Source organism: Talpa occidentalis, unplaced genomic scaffold (assembly GCF_014898055.3).
Source record: "Talpa occidentalis isolate TD23 unplaced genomic scaffold, MPIMG_talOcc4v2.1 talOcc4.14, whole genome shotgun sequence".
NCBI classification, from domain to species: Eukaryota; Metazoa; Chordata; class Mammalia; order Eulipotyphla; family Talpidae; genus Talpa; species Talpa occidentalis.
Genome location: NW_023601433.1, coordinates 74,807,994 through 74,822,740, shown reverse-complemented (window position 1 = coordinate 74,822,740; position 14,747 = coordinate 74,807,994). Strand labels below are relative to the sequence as shown.

At 45.5% G+C, this 14,747-nt stretch overlaps 2 protein-coding genes across 5 annotated transcripts in view; one reads left to right on the top strand and one right to left on the bottom strand.

Moving 5' to 3' along the window:
* The first annotated feature begins 5,220 nt into the window (after positions 1–5,220).
* On the top strand, positions 5,221–7,505 carry CUNH22orf31 (chromosome unknown C22orf31 homolog). Its single transcript, XM_037511512.2, has 3 exons — positions 5,221–5,405; positions 6,041–6,490; positions 7,007–7,505. The coding sequence occupies exons 1-3, from the start codon at positions 5,403–5,405 to the stop codon at positions 7,436–7,438; spliced, it is 885 nt and encodes a 294-aa protein (XP_037367409.1). The 5' UTR covers positions 5,221–5,402; the 3' UTR covers positions 7,439–7,505.
* Positions 6,710–14,747, bottom strand: part of ZNRF3 (zinc and ring finger 3) — a 150,293-nt gene continuing 142,255 nt past the window's right edge. For 3 of the 4 annotated variants that reach the window (XM_054695222.1, XM_054695223.1, XM_037510809.2), the window contains exons 8-9: positions 12,919–14,622; positions 6,713–11,457 (exon numbers count right to left, since the gene is read on the bottom strand). In XM_054695222.1, the coding sequence (XP_054551197.1) occupies positions 11,417–11,457; positions 12,919–14,622 (1,745 nt within the window). In that variant the 3' untranslated portion in view covers positions 6,713–11,416. Of the gene's footprint in view, positions 11,458–12,918; positions 14,623–14,747 lie in introns of all 4 variants that reach the window. The other variant, XM_037510807.2, reaches the window with a different exon arrangement.

Genomic DNA, 14,747 nt, shown 5'->3' with positions numbered 1-14,747 from the left:
AATCCTTTGGGCCTCTTGGTAGAGATGGGGACACCCCTATCCAACCACGCCAGGTCCCTGGGGACACACCCTCCACATCCCACCTGGAATTTGCCACTCTTGCTAACCTCTCTCTTCTACAGCAATTTGGGCCCTTCCCCATCTCCGGCAGAACCTGGGAGTTCTACCTCTAACTTGGACCCTGGCAGTCAAGAGTACCTTCAAGGAAAATAAAATGAGAAGATGCAGATAAAGCCATCAGCACAAAGCAAGCAATTGGTAAACGTGGTCCTTCCTTCGTTGAGCAAATATTCAGTGAGAAGCATGCGATGAACACCACACCACAAGACAAGATGGTCCCTTCTTCCTAGGACTGACATCCTAACAGGAGAGAGGTCCGTCCACCAACATGAAAAAAAATTGAATTTCAGAGAGCCAAAAGTACTACATAGACAAGAAAAGGATGTTAACAGAGAATGATCTGTGGACTGTTTTACAGAGTGCTGGGAAAGGTGTCGGTTTTGGTTTTTTAAGATTTATTTTAGCATACAAGAACTGGGGTGTAAGCCAGAGGTATGGGAGAATGGTGGTGAGAGGATTCACCAGATACAGAGTGGGGAGTAGAACAGGCAGATATACTGAAATACTTGGTTAGCTCCCTAACTATGGCTGGAACTCAGGCCGCAGTGGTTGGTGAAAGCTTGATAGAGCTGAAACTTAACCCCTGCGCCACCAGGGAGACCCCCGGTGCTCAGAAAGGTTTTTAGTAGAGCTGGACACAACTCTAGAGTTTACAAGGGTCTTTGTTTCTCATCCCGGTTTCAGAGGAAGAATTAGGAAGAGGCAAACAGGAATTGAAAATTAGGTTTAAGTCTGGGGATTCATGGTTCATTATGGCAGCCTCAGTCTGTCCTGCCCCTCTATGGGATGGTCACCACTGCTGAGGGGGTACCAGGCCCTTACCTTCAATTAGCTCTCTCTACCTTGTTGTACAACCAAGATGGGCTGTGTAATTTGCAGGGCCAGTGATAAATGAAAATGTGGGGACCCTTGTTCAAAATTATTTAGTTTCAGGACGGAGACAACAAAGCATTAACCAAGTGCAGGGCCCATGAAGCTGACTTGCACAACTCAGAAACGGTGTGCAAACCCCTGCCCCCACTGGTGGCTATGAGAAACAGCCCTCTAGCCTTCCCTGGGTCTCCCTCCCTGATTTTCCAGCTTAAAGCCCAGGGCAGGTGGTGGAAACAGTGCACACAGGCTAAAAATATAGCCCTGCAGGTCTAGGTCAGGGCACTTCATGGTTCAAGGTCTTTTGCTCAGTTATGCGGTCTTGGCCTTTGGCAACAAACAGCCCAAGATATTCATTTCAGTGTTTCAGTTAGCAGCTTCATTTCATGGAGAAAGAGTGAGGAGATTGACTGTAGGTACTGGGTCTCCATATAGATGTTGATGTCTGTCTGCCTGGTTTACCTGCTTGTACTCTGCAGTCAGGCCCTTTGATTTCCAAGAGGGCAGCTGGATTTGCCAAGATACTGAGAGAGCTCAGCTGGTGGAGCTTGGGATGGTTTCTGCTCAAAGGCAGTCATATTGGGGAGAGCACTGGATGAGGAGCCTGACTATAATAATTATAGCAAACATTTACTGAGGACTTTATTAAGCTCTAGGCAACATTTGTCTTTACATTCCATATAATCCCTTTGAGGGAGACACTTTCATCCATTCCCTCCTAATACAGAGAGGTTAAATGGTTTGCCCAAAGGTCACATAATGGTGAAACTGGGTTTTGAACCCAGACAGTTGGACTCCAGGACTTAACCATCATGGTGAATTGCCTCCTTGTTCTTTTGTTGCTCTGGCAACAAATACGTACTGAGTAGCCCAGGGCTGGGATGACGTGAGGCAAGTGAAGCATTTACCTCAGGCACAAATGAAAGGGACCCTCCAAAACTCATAATTATTTATTAAATAATTAAGCATTATTTAATAAAGTTTAAAATGTATTAATTTAATGAACAATGTTTTCAAAAGCCTAAATGAATGCCAAAAACATTCACAATGAACAAAATATCAAAAATGTAAATAAAAACAGAATCTATAGTCCTGATTTTCCTTTTGCTCAGGCTTGACTCAGTATAGTACTGTTTACTGCTCCTGTTCCCCCAGGTTTCTGTGCCAGGCAAGTAGTGATGAAAAAATTTCAAAGAAGTAGTAGTTTGTTTTAATGTGGATGAAGGGAGAGAAAATATTTGGTCTTCAACATGATGAATTAAAGGTATTTATGAAGCATCCAGGTGACCACATCTGAGAACTCAGTGTCAGATGAGAAAGGGCTCAGGGTGGGCAAACACCCTTATTTCATACACTTGGCCCACAATAGGTGGGTATTTGGCACATGTGGTCTAAATCACTGGTCCTCGGAGTTTGCATCATAGTTCAAGAATCTTTCCAAATTCTCTCATCCAAAGTTTTTCTCTCCTTTCCTAAACCTTCTACATCACAAACCTCAGATATGTTCCCATATGGGTGGGGAAGTTTACTGCTTGGGTGTTAAAACAAAAACATCTGAAGATATTAAAAATAAGTAAATTCCATAGAATTTTTGGGGTTAAGCATAAAGGAGGAAGATGAGAATTAATATAAATTGGCTCAGTTTCCTCTATATTAACTGATTTTCCAGAAAGAAAATAGCACCTAAGAGATGTTGAAAAGAAAGGTAGTAGTAAAGAAAGGGAAAAAAGAAAGAAAGATTATAGGAGCTAAAAATACAGTGAGGAGAGCTTGGCTAAGCATCAAAGAAGGGCAGATGTGTTTCCAAATAGAAGCCATGGTTTAGGTATGTCAGGAAGCACAGTTCCAAATGATGAACAAATGATGGGTGGGAAACAAAGGCTATTTAGGCTGAACTCAGCAGAATAAAAAAAGTTTCATTAGAGAATGAAACTTAGGAAAGGCTTTTTAGCAACGTGGAAGCCCTACTGCCTCAACCCAAGTTCTTTGAACTGTGTATTGGTACCAATGATGAAAACTCTTGCCAATGGACCGAATAGAGTCTTTCTACTTCAAGTTATAATTCTGAACAACCTTTGATGGAACAATCTCTTTTAAAAAATAGTCACTTTCCTAAGGATATCCTCTGGTACTTCCTTTCCTTTGCACCTAAGGAAGCATGGGATATTCTGGACAACTCCCACCACCAGAGGGAAATATACTAGTCTATGAGGACACTGAATCTGACAAGTGCGTAGTGAAGAGGGAACATGGGGAAGAAATTGCATGATACCCAAGTCACATCAGAATCATTGCTTGACTTCATCTTAGACAGATGCACCTGAAGGTCAAATGTTGGATCGTGTAACTCAGACCGTGGGAAATACAGTCTCAACAAAGGGTCAGATGAGTGAACAGTCCACAATAACATTAGTAAGAAAATTCTTTATTGAGTGCTTACTATGTGCCAGGAGCCATACCAAGGGCTTCACTTGCATTGTCCCATAATCCCAGGGTATGTACTACCACGTCCCCATTTTACAGAGGAGGAAAGTAAGGTTTCGAGACATGAACTTACTGGCCCATTGAGAGATGGATTGGGGATGTCAAGTCATGCAAGCCAACTCCTGAAAACAAAGAAAGTCTCAAGACAAGGACTAGAACTGGGCCCAGGTATGGTACATTGATGGGCTGACCAGATGAGAGGCAAAGCATCAGTGAGAGCTCTGCACTCAGCCTCTGCTGGTTATTAGCTATGGGACCTGAGATACTGTTCTTGAGCAATTTGTGCCTCAGTTTCTCCATTTGTAAATTAGAAATAAAAGTCACAGTATTTTTGGTAGCATTTCATGAGCTGATGCTTATATGGTGCCCAGAACAGTGCCTGATATGGAATAAGTATTCGATACAGATTTTATTGTCATAGGAGAAATAACACAGACTAAATTACCCTAGTTCTAAGGTATATGTTATCTATTGAATTACACTGAAGGCAGAATTTTACTGAATTTTAAGAGTTTGGATCAGCTGTCACCCACATGTACATCTGTTTTAGGAGATGTCAAGTAATTCCCTTGAGCCAGAGTAGCGTCACTTGGTCATTGAGTAAAAGGCCTAGGAAAGTAAAAACAACCAATGAGGGCGTGGAAAGAGTAGATGGGGAAGGACAAGTAAGAAAGAGAAGAGCTACTTCTTGTATGCTTTTCTTGCAAGATATTTTCCTTCTGTCCCTGTTATGCAGAGTAAAGGCCGAAGGTAGCCCAAAAGCCAGGAGCCAGTTCTCTGGGATTCACGGGCTTTGAAAGGATGCTGGCCTGCACAGTCTTCCTCCAGACGTTCGCAAACCCTTCCCAAAGACAAACCCTTTCCAACGTCCTGCTCTGAAACTGACCCACCTCTCTGGAGGTGAGGCCAGGGCTCACCACTGAATGGGACCCATTGTCCTCCTGATCATGTGAGCCCAGATGCCTTCGACCTGGAGGTGGTTCTACTGAGGCATGTGGTGCGTTCTGCCTGCAGACTTTGATTCACTCCAGGGACATTAAAAAAATCAAACAGGCAACACATGTGATTCCAGGATCGCCTGCCAGATTCGTACGCTCTTTTTCCATCATTTCACTCTCCTCCCCCTCAAAGGGTGCCTCCTTTGGCATTTTGCGTACGAAAAATCGAAACCACCAACAGGACGAGCACCTGATAAGGAGTGAGGCATTGCCCAAGAGTTCCCAGGAAGAAGCGTCTTTGTTCTCGTTTCAAGCCCTTGACACCGCTAACAGCTCTAATTACTGCATTTGCCATGGGATGTAAAATAAAACCACATTCCAGAAACCATGTACTCTCCTGGGGAGAGACACGCAGGGAGAGGTGCCCAGGGCTGCAGGAACGTGTTCTTTCGTTGCTGGTCCCTAACCTTGGCAGCTATTCTGAGGATTTAACAGTACCTTCTTTATGTCTTTGGAGAAGGGCACTTTTGCACATGTAAGGATACATCCCACTACCTGTATCCACAAATCTGGTCTGCATTTTTTATTATGTTGCGTGCAAAGCATGCTTCTTAAGAAAGTGAGGACCTTCAAAATTCACCCAACTCATTTTAGGGGAAATGAGGACTGCAGAAGTCCTGAGGCTCATCAAAATAGAACTTCATCCAACATAATTTAACTATAAAATCTGATGATGTAACACCCACCCACACCCACATCACAAACCAAAGTGACATCACAAATAGTAGAGATAATGGTATAAAACTGCATGTGAGCCAAAATCTAAACAAACTGCAATTTGCCCACACATGACTGAGGCAGAGAAAGACAGGTGACTAGAAATACTAAAACAAAACAAAACAAAAACAAAGGAGAAAAAAAGGAAAAGAAAATACATATTTCTTCCCCCTACTTAAAGCTAGCTAAAATAAAATTTAAGGCAACCGAAATATGGTAAGGTGATTTTATTTTTTTGTAGATGTTTCTTAGAAAACCAGGTCTCTTTAAGTATGTGATTCTAGTCTTTACAAGTTGTTCTCTTATTCTTGGTTGGCTCCAGGAAATGGAGGCCAGCATCATTTACATTGTGATTTGGCCTTGATGGACCCGAGTGTATTTCTCTTTTAGCAGCTTTTCTTAGTTTACGCAGTCTGGTTAGAAAATGTATTCAGGGTTTGGCAGGACTTTCCCTGCTATTATTTCTGTGTAACAGCATGGTTGAAGAGTGACTACAGTTCCTATAGGACTCTTGAGCGATCCTGTCTCCTATTTCTTACCTGCTGTAGGCTCCCTTAGCTTTCCAGCAGAGAGGAATTGTCTTTCAATGTAAAAGCTCCCTGATTCTACTTCCAGTCCAAGCCAGTTCTTTGAAAACCTGAATATCACTATAACCTTTTGAAGTTTCTATCACTATCCTACTCAGTAAAAAAGGCTTTGGTGAGCAGGAGAGAGGCTATGTGGAAAGATTTCTAAGACCTGTAGGGAAGGAATGACCTATAAAAAGATGTTAATACTTGGCCTCCAAAGTAGACCTTCTTGTCTCTGCTTGAGAACTGGTTTATTTCTTCCCCTCCCACTTATAATTCTAGCATCCAATCTGTGTGAGAAGAGACCCCAGCATCCCTACCTATGGACTCCGACAGTCTATATTACTGAACACCAGGTTTCAGGACTGCTACGTGGATTCACCAGCTCTCACCAACATCTGGACGGCCAGAACATGTGCAAAGCAGAGCATCAATGCCCCAGCATCAGGTACGACTTCTTCTTGGGAAGTTGTAAAGAACCCATTAATTGCCAGTTCATTCTCCCTAGTTAAGCTGGTACTGAGGCGACAACTGAAGGATAAGTGCTGCCCAGTACCACGAAAGTTTGGAAAAACAAAATCCGTGAAGAGGTTCAAGCCCAAGGACAATTCAGCACTGAAAGTCACCCAGCGGGGCACAATAAGAAACTCCATCAGTCCCAAGAACAAGCGGCCAGTGGGGCAGTGGCTGGGCTCACCGAGGTGCAGGAGGCCTGCGGGAGGCAAGAACGAGGTAGATGGTGGCTGGTGGTGGAGAAAATGTCATGGGGTGGGGAGAGGAAAATGTCAGCTAGGGAACACTTAATGCTTTAGAGATTTATATGAAGTGAAGAAAATCCTAAAGTTAAAGACAGGGTTGTAGGGGGTGGAGAGGTGGCAGCCACAGCATGATAGAGAGAACACAGGCCTGGGGTCATGCAAAGGGCTTTTGAACAGAGCCTTGTGTAGAGCAAATGCTTAGGATCCTATGGGGTTTCAGTAGATGATCATTGTGGTTATTAATCTTCTAGTCAAGTGGCCTTGGGCAAACCAACTTCAATTTCCTAGCCCTTAAAGCAGTCTCCAGTTGACTTTAGAGGAGTACGGGGAACTCACAGTGGTATACATGAAGGAGTTCAGTCAGCTAGAACATGCTAGACAAATGTTAGTTGTTGCTGTAACCAAGACTCTGGAACACAAATCCCAGATAATCATTATGAGCTCCCTTCTCAAGTCTTAGCTTTGACTTTTCTGCTTTCTTCCTGGCTAGAGTAAAGAAAGTTCAAAGGAGAAAAAAGTAACAGTCCGCCAAGATCTTAAGAACAGATATGCTGAACCTGTGGCAGCTACCCAAGTGCCACCCCGGGACACTGGGACAGCAGCCTGGAAGGGCCTAGTGTTGCTTCCTGAAACCAGAAAGATACAGTTGTCGGATACGCTAACCATTCACGGCCTCCCCACAGCCGGTTACCAGGCTCTGTACCACGCTGTGGTTGAGCCGATGCTGTGGAATCCTTCAGGAACCCCCAAGAGGTACAGTTTGGAGCTGGGCAAGACTATTAAACAAAAGCTCTGGGAGGCTCTATGCAGGCAGGCTGCTCCTCCTGATCTTCAAAAGCACCTGTTGTCAGGTAAGAAGCGGCTGGAGGTCCACGAGGAGCCCGTGCTCAAAAAAGGGCCCAAGTTACAGAGCGAGAAATAGAATAGGAACTCACAGCACTACGTTATTCTCTGCTGGATGTCTGAGAAATAAACATCACTTTTCACCTTCCGTGTAATCTGAGTGCTTTGCAAATTAGTAACTACCTTCCTACGGACATAAAACCGATGGCCAGAGAGACTGTGGGCCCCTTTCACCCCACGATTAGGTCATTTCCAGGACTAGATGCTTGGACCTTTTTCCTTACAAGCCCCTTTTCCTTACATGGGTTTGAGGGCCTCTCCATTTTCCAGGTAGGAAAAGGCTGGCAGATGAAGTCAATAGTTTATATCCAGCCTATGTACATGCTCTGATTTTAAAAGGCAAACTAGATTCCTGAATGACCATTTCCCTCCTTCCCTCTACCTAGGACTGAGTAGAAAAACTACCTCTGCCTCAGGGACATCCTCCCTCACACTACTTAATGCTATCCCATGGCACAACTAAATCCCCAATAACCTGAACTCTATGTTAACAGGTGAGGAAAACAGAGGGATGCGCCCGTGAGCGGGCTGAAGTTAAAGGCACTGCCTTTACGCAGACCTCTGCTTTGCGCAATCTTTTAGACCTTTACCAAAAAGAGTAATGACAACATATAACACATACTTGATAAAATTGTATTTTTTTTACAGTCATTTGTACAGTTTGTTACAAAACCATAGAAGACTACAACTCGTTTTAAAATCATTTTTGGTCAGCAAATACGTAAAATCTGTGTGCAATTATCATGTATTTACAGGGCCTCATGTTAGTCATTTTCAATGATTACTCCAACAATGTCACACTCTCAACATAAGACATGGCTTAAGATAAATATATTAGTAAATAAATATTCTGAGAACATATTTCCATAAATGAAATGTGCTGCTATACATATACAGAATATACATAAGTTGTTTTCTAGCCTTTAAAACATTTTTTAAAAATGGTAATGTTGGTGAAGGAGCCCTTAGATTATTTTATTACAAAATCTTTACAGCAAAGTCTATACAAAATATCTTTTAAGTGCTATGGGAGAAAATCTTAGAAAACATTTTAAAATAGTGCCTTGTTAGACCAACACAATAGTTTATATATAATGAATAGAAAAAGGCAGTTCTGTTTAGAAAATAATACTCTTGATTAGTAATTATTTTTTTCAACCTCATTTTAAAAGCATTAGTCCTGTGTGAACTTTTGAGTAGAAACTAGCAGCACGTAAGGGAGGGTCTGAATAGAGGGACAGCAGATGGGGCTTTATAAAATGGCTGGGCTTCAGAGGAGAGGGGGAAGAGACAGAGTTAAAGCCAGCTCACTGGGGCTATGTCTACAAAGAGGTACCTTGTTGATCAGCACTCCAACTCCCCATTCTTCAACTGGTTCTAGCACTCTTCAGATCACATGGATATCCAACACCCTGGGTTAGGCCACGAGACCACGCCTAACAGTTATACTCTTGATTTGGAGGGTGGTTCTCAATGGAAAATGCGATACTCCTGGCTTCTACAGCTATAGAATCCCCACACCGAGAGGCCACAAAAAAGGTACTAATCATTACTGGAGTCACATCTTCAAAAGCATTTCTCTTGATTCAATGGTGAGAATAGAACTGATTACTATATTTTGGTTTCCCTCCTTCCCCCAATCTGATGAGCAAATACAAACTTAAAATAACGGCTGTTAATCAAAAAATTTCATTTTTGTTCCTACCATCTTACAAACTACAAAAATTAAGTGTGCTTTTGTTGTTATGCTCAGTTATTGCTCTTTCAGATGAAAATTGGGCACATTTATTTTTATAAGCCAAGTTGAAGCCACATTCTCTATTGCTTAAGGCTAGTTAAGAGTGGTTTTCCTGCCAGGACTGAAGAAAGCCACTTTAGGGGTATGGTTTCAGACAAGGAAGATAATATGCACTCAAAGGCATTAAAAAACAAAAAACAAAACAAAAAAACTCCACAAACAAAAAAAAATCTCAACAATGAGAAGCTCCTTTTTGCAGTTCATGTTAAAAGCCACGCCCTATTCCCCCCCCCTTCCCTAAATCACGTAATACAAGCTGTCGTCCTCAGCAGCTGCTACTCCTGGCCCAAGAAATAAAGGCGGTCCAGATCACATGTCAACAGCTTAGGCGCTTCTCACACCCTCGCCAACAGGTGTGCTGGGCACAGGCCTGGGGGGAGCAGCCCACAGGGACAGCACCTCAGAGGAACATGCTCACCATGATGAGTTCTAAAATGGCAAGTGGCTCAATTATTTGACGTAGGAATTTCTGTCAAATGCTGGCTAGGAGTAAGAATTTCCTCATCATAGACTGGGTTTTTGAGAAAAAAGGATTCTGGTGAAATTCTCATTCAAAACCTGGGCTGATTCCTCTGATTCCGACTAGAAAGCTGTCATCACAGTTGCCCGGGCACCTGGCAACCCAGGGTGGTCTTGAATTTCCCACCTACTGGGGCCAGGTTGCAAAGTTCCCATTCTGCACGTGAGCATTTCAGATGGCAACAAATATCTGCTGGAATAAATGAATAAATAAAAGTGACCTGAAGAGTTAGTGAATGCAAGAGCTAATGTGATTAATTTCTTCTAAAATTTTTTTATAAGAACAAGAAATATATTGGACAAAAAGGATGACAATCCCTGATCTGAAATAGCTTTAAATAGATTCTTTCTCCTTCAAAACATTGAAGTATCTTTTAAAAAGAAAATGGTTTGTTTTTAAATTTTCTCACCTAAAATGGGGGGAGGGGAAACACTGGAAAAATATATAAAAACCTACCCTTTGAGTCTAAACTATCTGATAGTCTCTTTCTCTTTGTCTCATGGAGAATCAATACATAATAGTGCATTAGGTAGAAAGGATAGTAGACATTTGCAGGTGAGATGAGCCGTTTCAGCTAGGAGGCAGAGCTGAATAACCCTGAAGCTGTGTTTCCTTAGGGAAATGGATGGGAAACATACCATATTCAAAGGAAGCTTGGAGCAGAAACAGTGGGGTCACGGCCTTATCACCCCAGGAAAGCAGCCCAAGGACCCACAGAAACAAGTGCCCACAGCTCTGCCCACTATGTCTCTGCTCTGGATTAACAAGAGCACTCTCCCCCAGTCCCATCAGACACAAAGGCTGCAAAAACTACATTCCTCTTGGGTGTTTGCCAAACACCCTGTGGAACCATTTCTGCAGTCAGTGGAAGATGTCCAAGATCAGGGTTGAGAACTCCGTCCTTTTACTTAGGACAGTGACCTGAGGGGACAGACTGAGGACGCTGGACAGAATCATGCCTGTCACTCTGCTGTTTATGTAGCCAGGGCTTGTTCAGGCTCCTCAGTGCTGCGGACCTTCTGCCCTATTCTTAGATGTTTTTCTTCAGCTGTCTAAAGGTGTGGACTGGAGACTCTTAACTTCTGACAAGGCCTGAAATTTTGTTTCATTGGGATTTGCTACAAGAAAGAAAGAGGCAGCATTGCATTGTTCCTCAGAGTTTATACCCATATCAACTAGCTTTACTTCAAGTTTCTGGTTCATTTTCTAAGGCAGGTGTAGCCCTGAGCTTTTCAAAGGCCTGAGCTCCCTTCTGGGAGACAACAGTATCTACACATGATGTGGTTCAATTAATGCAGCAGTGATTTTTTTTTCAGCAAAAGTTGGCGGTTAGGGTTCTTTAAAATATATATTTAAATAACTTTTTACATTTACATATAACATTTTTAAAAAACAAAGCAGAGAACTCAATCCCACACACCTCGAAACCCCAAGCACACAAACGTACAATACAGAAGAGTAACATGTTATCAAAAGACTGAGAATTTTGTCTGTTGGTTGTTAATGGGATAGGGTTGGTTTTGCCACAAGTGGCTCACATTTTGGGTTGAGAAGGAGGGCTCTCTTTATTACCACTTTTGTGTTTGTCAAAGCTAAAAAAAATTTTTTGTTTTCTGAAGGAAGTCAGAGTTTGGAGTCACCGTATAGTTCCCATTTCCACATAAGATTTCCTTCTGAGCTCAGGCTCCCGGGCCACCGTCAGCTGGGTTAGATTTCTGTCCTGGGAGAGAAAGAACAATTATCAGGGGAGGTAGCTGGCACCGCAGGCTTCAGGTACAACCTGCAGGGACGAGGCAAGGGAACTGGGTGCCCATTTCAGTTTCCAGGAAATGACAGTTCCCAACGGATGGACTGTATATACAAAGCGGTAGAGTCCTTTTCTGAAAGTTTCTCGTTCTGGGCTGAGAGCATAGGTGCTACCTAGTGAGTCAGTCTCCCTCATATGTTAAGTTTAAAACCTTCTGAAAGGTACCATGAACATATTCTGCAGAAAAGATGTGTGTGAGGCACTACTGCAGACACTGGGAAGAGCAGCAGTCTAGAAGACCCCCTCAGAGTTTCCAGATCTGAAGACAAAGTAATTTCAGACCGTGATAACACGAGAAGTCCATAGAGGGTGCGAGTGACCCTGGAGGGGCCTGACTGGTATCACTCCACTGAGATCTGGAGGAAAGCAGCAGCAGAGAGGTCTGCAAGCTGGAACGAGCTTGGTGTGTTGGAGGAATAAGATGGAGGCCACAGGGAGCTAATGTAGCAAGCAAGGAGAGCAGTAGGAGGTGGTCAGGCAGGTGTAGCCCTGAAGGCCAGTTCATATAGAACTGGGTAAGTTTACATTTTTTAAATTCTAAAGGAAATGCCAAGTCATCCAAGGGTTTTCTAATGTAAAGGCATAGACATGTTTCAGAAGAGGTCGCTGTGGTCCTCATACAGAATTGAAGGCAAGGCCAGCAACAGGAGACCAGTCAGAAAGCTACTGTCCTCCCCTGGAGAGAGAAAATGCATCTGAGGAGAGTAGCTGGGGAGGCAAAGTTGGTAAATTTTGGATATACTTTGGAGGTAGCCTTTGTCACAGTGCTACAAAAAGGTGCTGAACTGCATGCTGTTTATTTCTGAGACAAAATGTGCAGAAAATTTATAGCAATTTGACAACGTGTGCTGAATCAAGTAATAAAAATTCTGGGCTTGTATTTTGTGTCTTTTGCTAAGTTTCATTTTTTTTGGAATTTAATTTACTGTTCTGGGGGGAAAACAAGCACCTGTGGTCTTCACAAATAAGTTGAAAAGCCCTGGACACTGTGTGAGAGGCAGGGCAGACACAGGGATGTTATGTGGGCTTTGGGCCTGAGCATCTGGTTGGGGAGTCTTGGAGAAGGGTGTAGAGGGACAAATATGAGAGTGGTCCTGTTGATATGATAGGCTGGGACACTTAAGAGGTGGGGCGGGAGTCAGGGATGGGGGAGAGGTTGGGAGGAAGAGGTGGCAGCGTGTCACAGAATCTTGGAAGTAGTGGGCCCAGGTGGTATGGAACTCAGAGGAAGGGCCGGGTAAGAAAGACTTGGAAGTTATCAGGTACAATGTTTAAGCCAATGGCTCAAAGGAAGTCACTCAGAAAACGACTGTGGAGAGAGAAGAGGTCCCAGTGGGAATTTCTACTCTGTCTACTGTCATCTCCTGCTCTCACCTGTAGCTTCAGCAGCCATGGCACTGGACTCCTGAGTGTCCTGGAGGGCACTGGGGAAGCTAGCCCTGGCAGGGCAACACAGAACCTGCTCTTCTTCCTGGGAAGCTCCCAGGCCCCTGTGGGGCCAAAGGGCATTTATGCCCAGTGTCCCACCCCAGTGGCCAATGTTGTGGGTCCCTTGGCAGTCCGAAGGCAGGCCTAAGTCACAGTCCACATCCTCCGGAATGATGGGGATGCGTTGGCTCAGGTCCCGGGCGCCTGGGTGGCAGCTGGGCGAGGGCTCCTGGCTGAGTGTGTACTGCACGCTCACCGAGCAGTCCTCAGTGTAGCAGCCACTGCCTCCTCCACCAGTGTGGGCCACCTGCTTCTCTTCATAGAAGCAGCAGGGCAGGCCCTCATATTTCACCCCATCTGTCCTGGGCAAATGGTCTGGGTGAAGGCTATACAGGCCCTGGGAGCTTCCAGGCTGTGATTCCCCACCTGTAGGGCCACAGCCTTCACAGAGGGGGGTGCCCAGGAACAAGGTGCTGCCCCCAGCTGCTCCTCTGCCAGGCTCCAGTGCAGATGGCTGGGGCTCACAGCAGCAGGCACATGATGGCCCCTCACGGGCCCCCTTCCAGGTCCTCCTGAGGTCTGGGATGGTCCCAGGAGAAGCCTCCAGCCCCACTTCTGAGGTAGAGCTATTGGGCCCCCTGTGCTCCAGGGAGGAGTTGCTGCTATAGTTCATTTCCAGGCTGCAGGTGGACAGCTGGTCCCCAGAGGGAGAGGCAGGGCCAGGCCAAGGTTCTCCCCGCCCAGCACCTTGACTGTGGGTTGTCAGGAACTCCTCAGGCGGTGGGGAGCCCTCTAGATGCATGATAGGTCCCCGGTTTGAGCTGCCTGAGCCCCCCACGTCACTAGCACGGCAGGGGCTCCGGCTGCGGTAGATGAAGGGATCATAGTCGCTGCTAAGGGAGCTGCGGAAGGTGGAGCAACTCCCATACACGCCCTGGTTGCTGACCTCAGTGCAGTCCACCACAGAGTCACTGGAGGAGCAATGACACTGGCCAGAGCTGCTGCTGCTGCTGCTGTCACTGCCTGGGCAGTCAGCCAGGTAGCCACTGCACACAGAGCGATGGCCATGGTAGCAGCTGAAGCTGGATGTGCTGCCACTCTCCAGGTGGGAGGGTGGGGCCATGTGCACCATGGTGGGGAAGAGCAGGCTACCGCTGCCATTTGGGGGAAAGGCACGGGACTGGCCCCTGGGAGCAAGGCTGGGTGGGGCTGGACTCTCCTGCTCGGGGTAGCTGAGGCCCTGGAAGTAGTAGTGTTGGTACATGGTCTCGTACTGGGAGAAGCAAGCTGCCTTGGAGAAGTTGCGGCCACTGAACTTGGGCCTGCGGAAGGGGTGGGCTGGTGAGTAGGCCCGGTGCTCCAGACCACAGCGGTGAGGGGCCAAGGTGTGGTCCAGGTGGAGGGGTGGGTAGCCGCGGATGTACGCGGGGGTCTGAGGCGAATAGAGGCTCTGCTCCCCATGATGGTCCACAGTCAGCAGCGTGACAGGGTTACCATGGGAATCCATGCTTGTTCTCGTTGGGTAGGCTGGGATAGCATTGGTCCTGTGCACGCGGCCAGGGTAGTGTACCGGCAAAATCACTCTCTGCTGCCGGCCACGTGCCAGGTTGCCGGTCTCCACACAAACGGTGCTTGGGTTTCCCTTTTGCTCTAGGGAGAGGAGGAAAACAGTCAGCAGGGATGAGCACTTTGGTGCTAGGCGCAAAAGGGTGAAGACTAAAGCAACAGTTTTGGTCAATGCCAAGGTACTCAGTCTCATGACTCTGGCCCATTCT

What these genes read in the sequence shown, in the direction of transcription:
- CUNH22orf31 (XM_037511512.2), top strand. An exon ending in CTGCGGGAGGCAAGAACGAG is followed by an intron (nt 6,491 to 7,006) that starts GTAGATGGTGGC and finishes CTTCCTGGCTAG; the next exon opens with AGTAAAGAAAGTTCAAAGGA.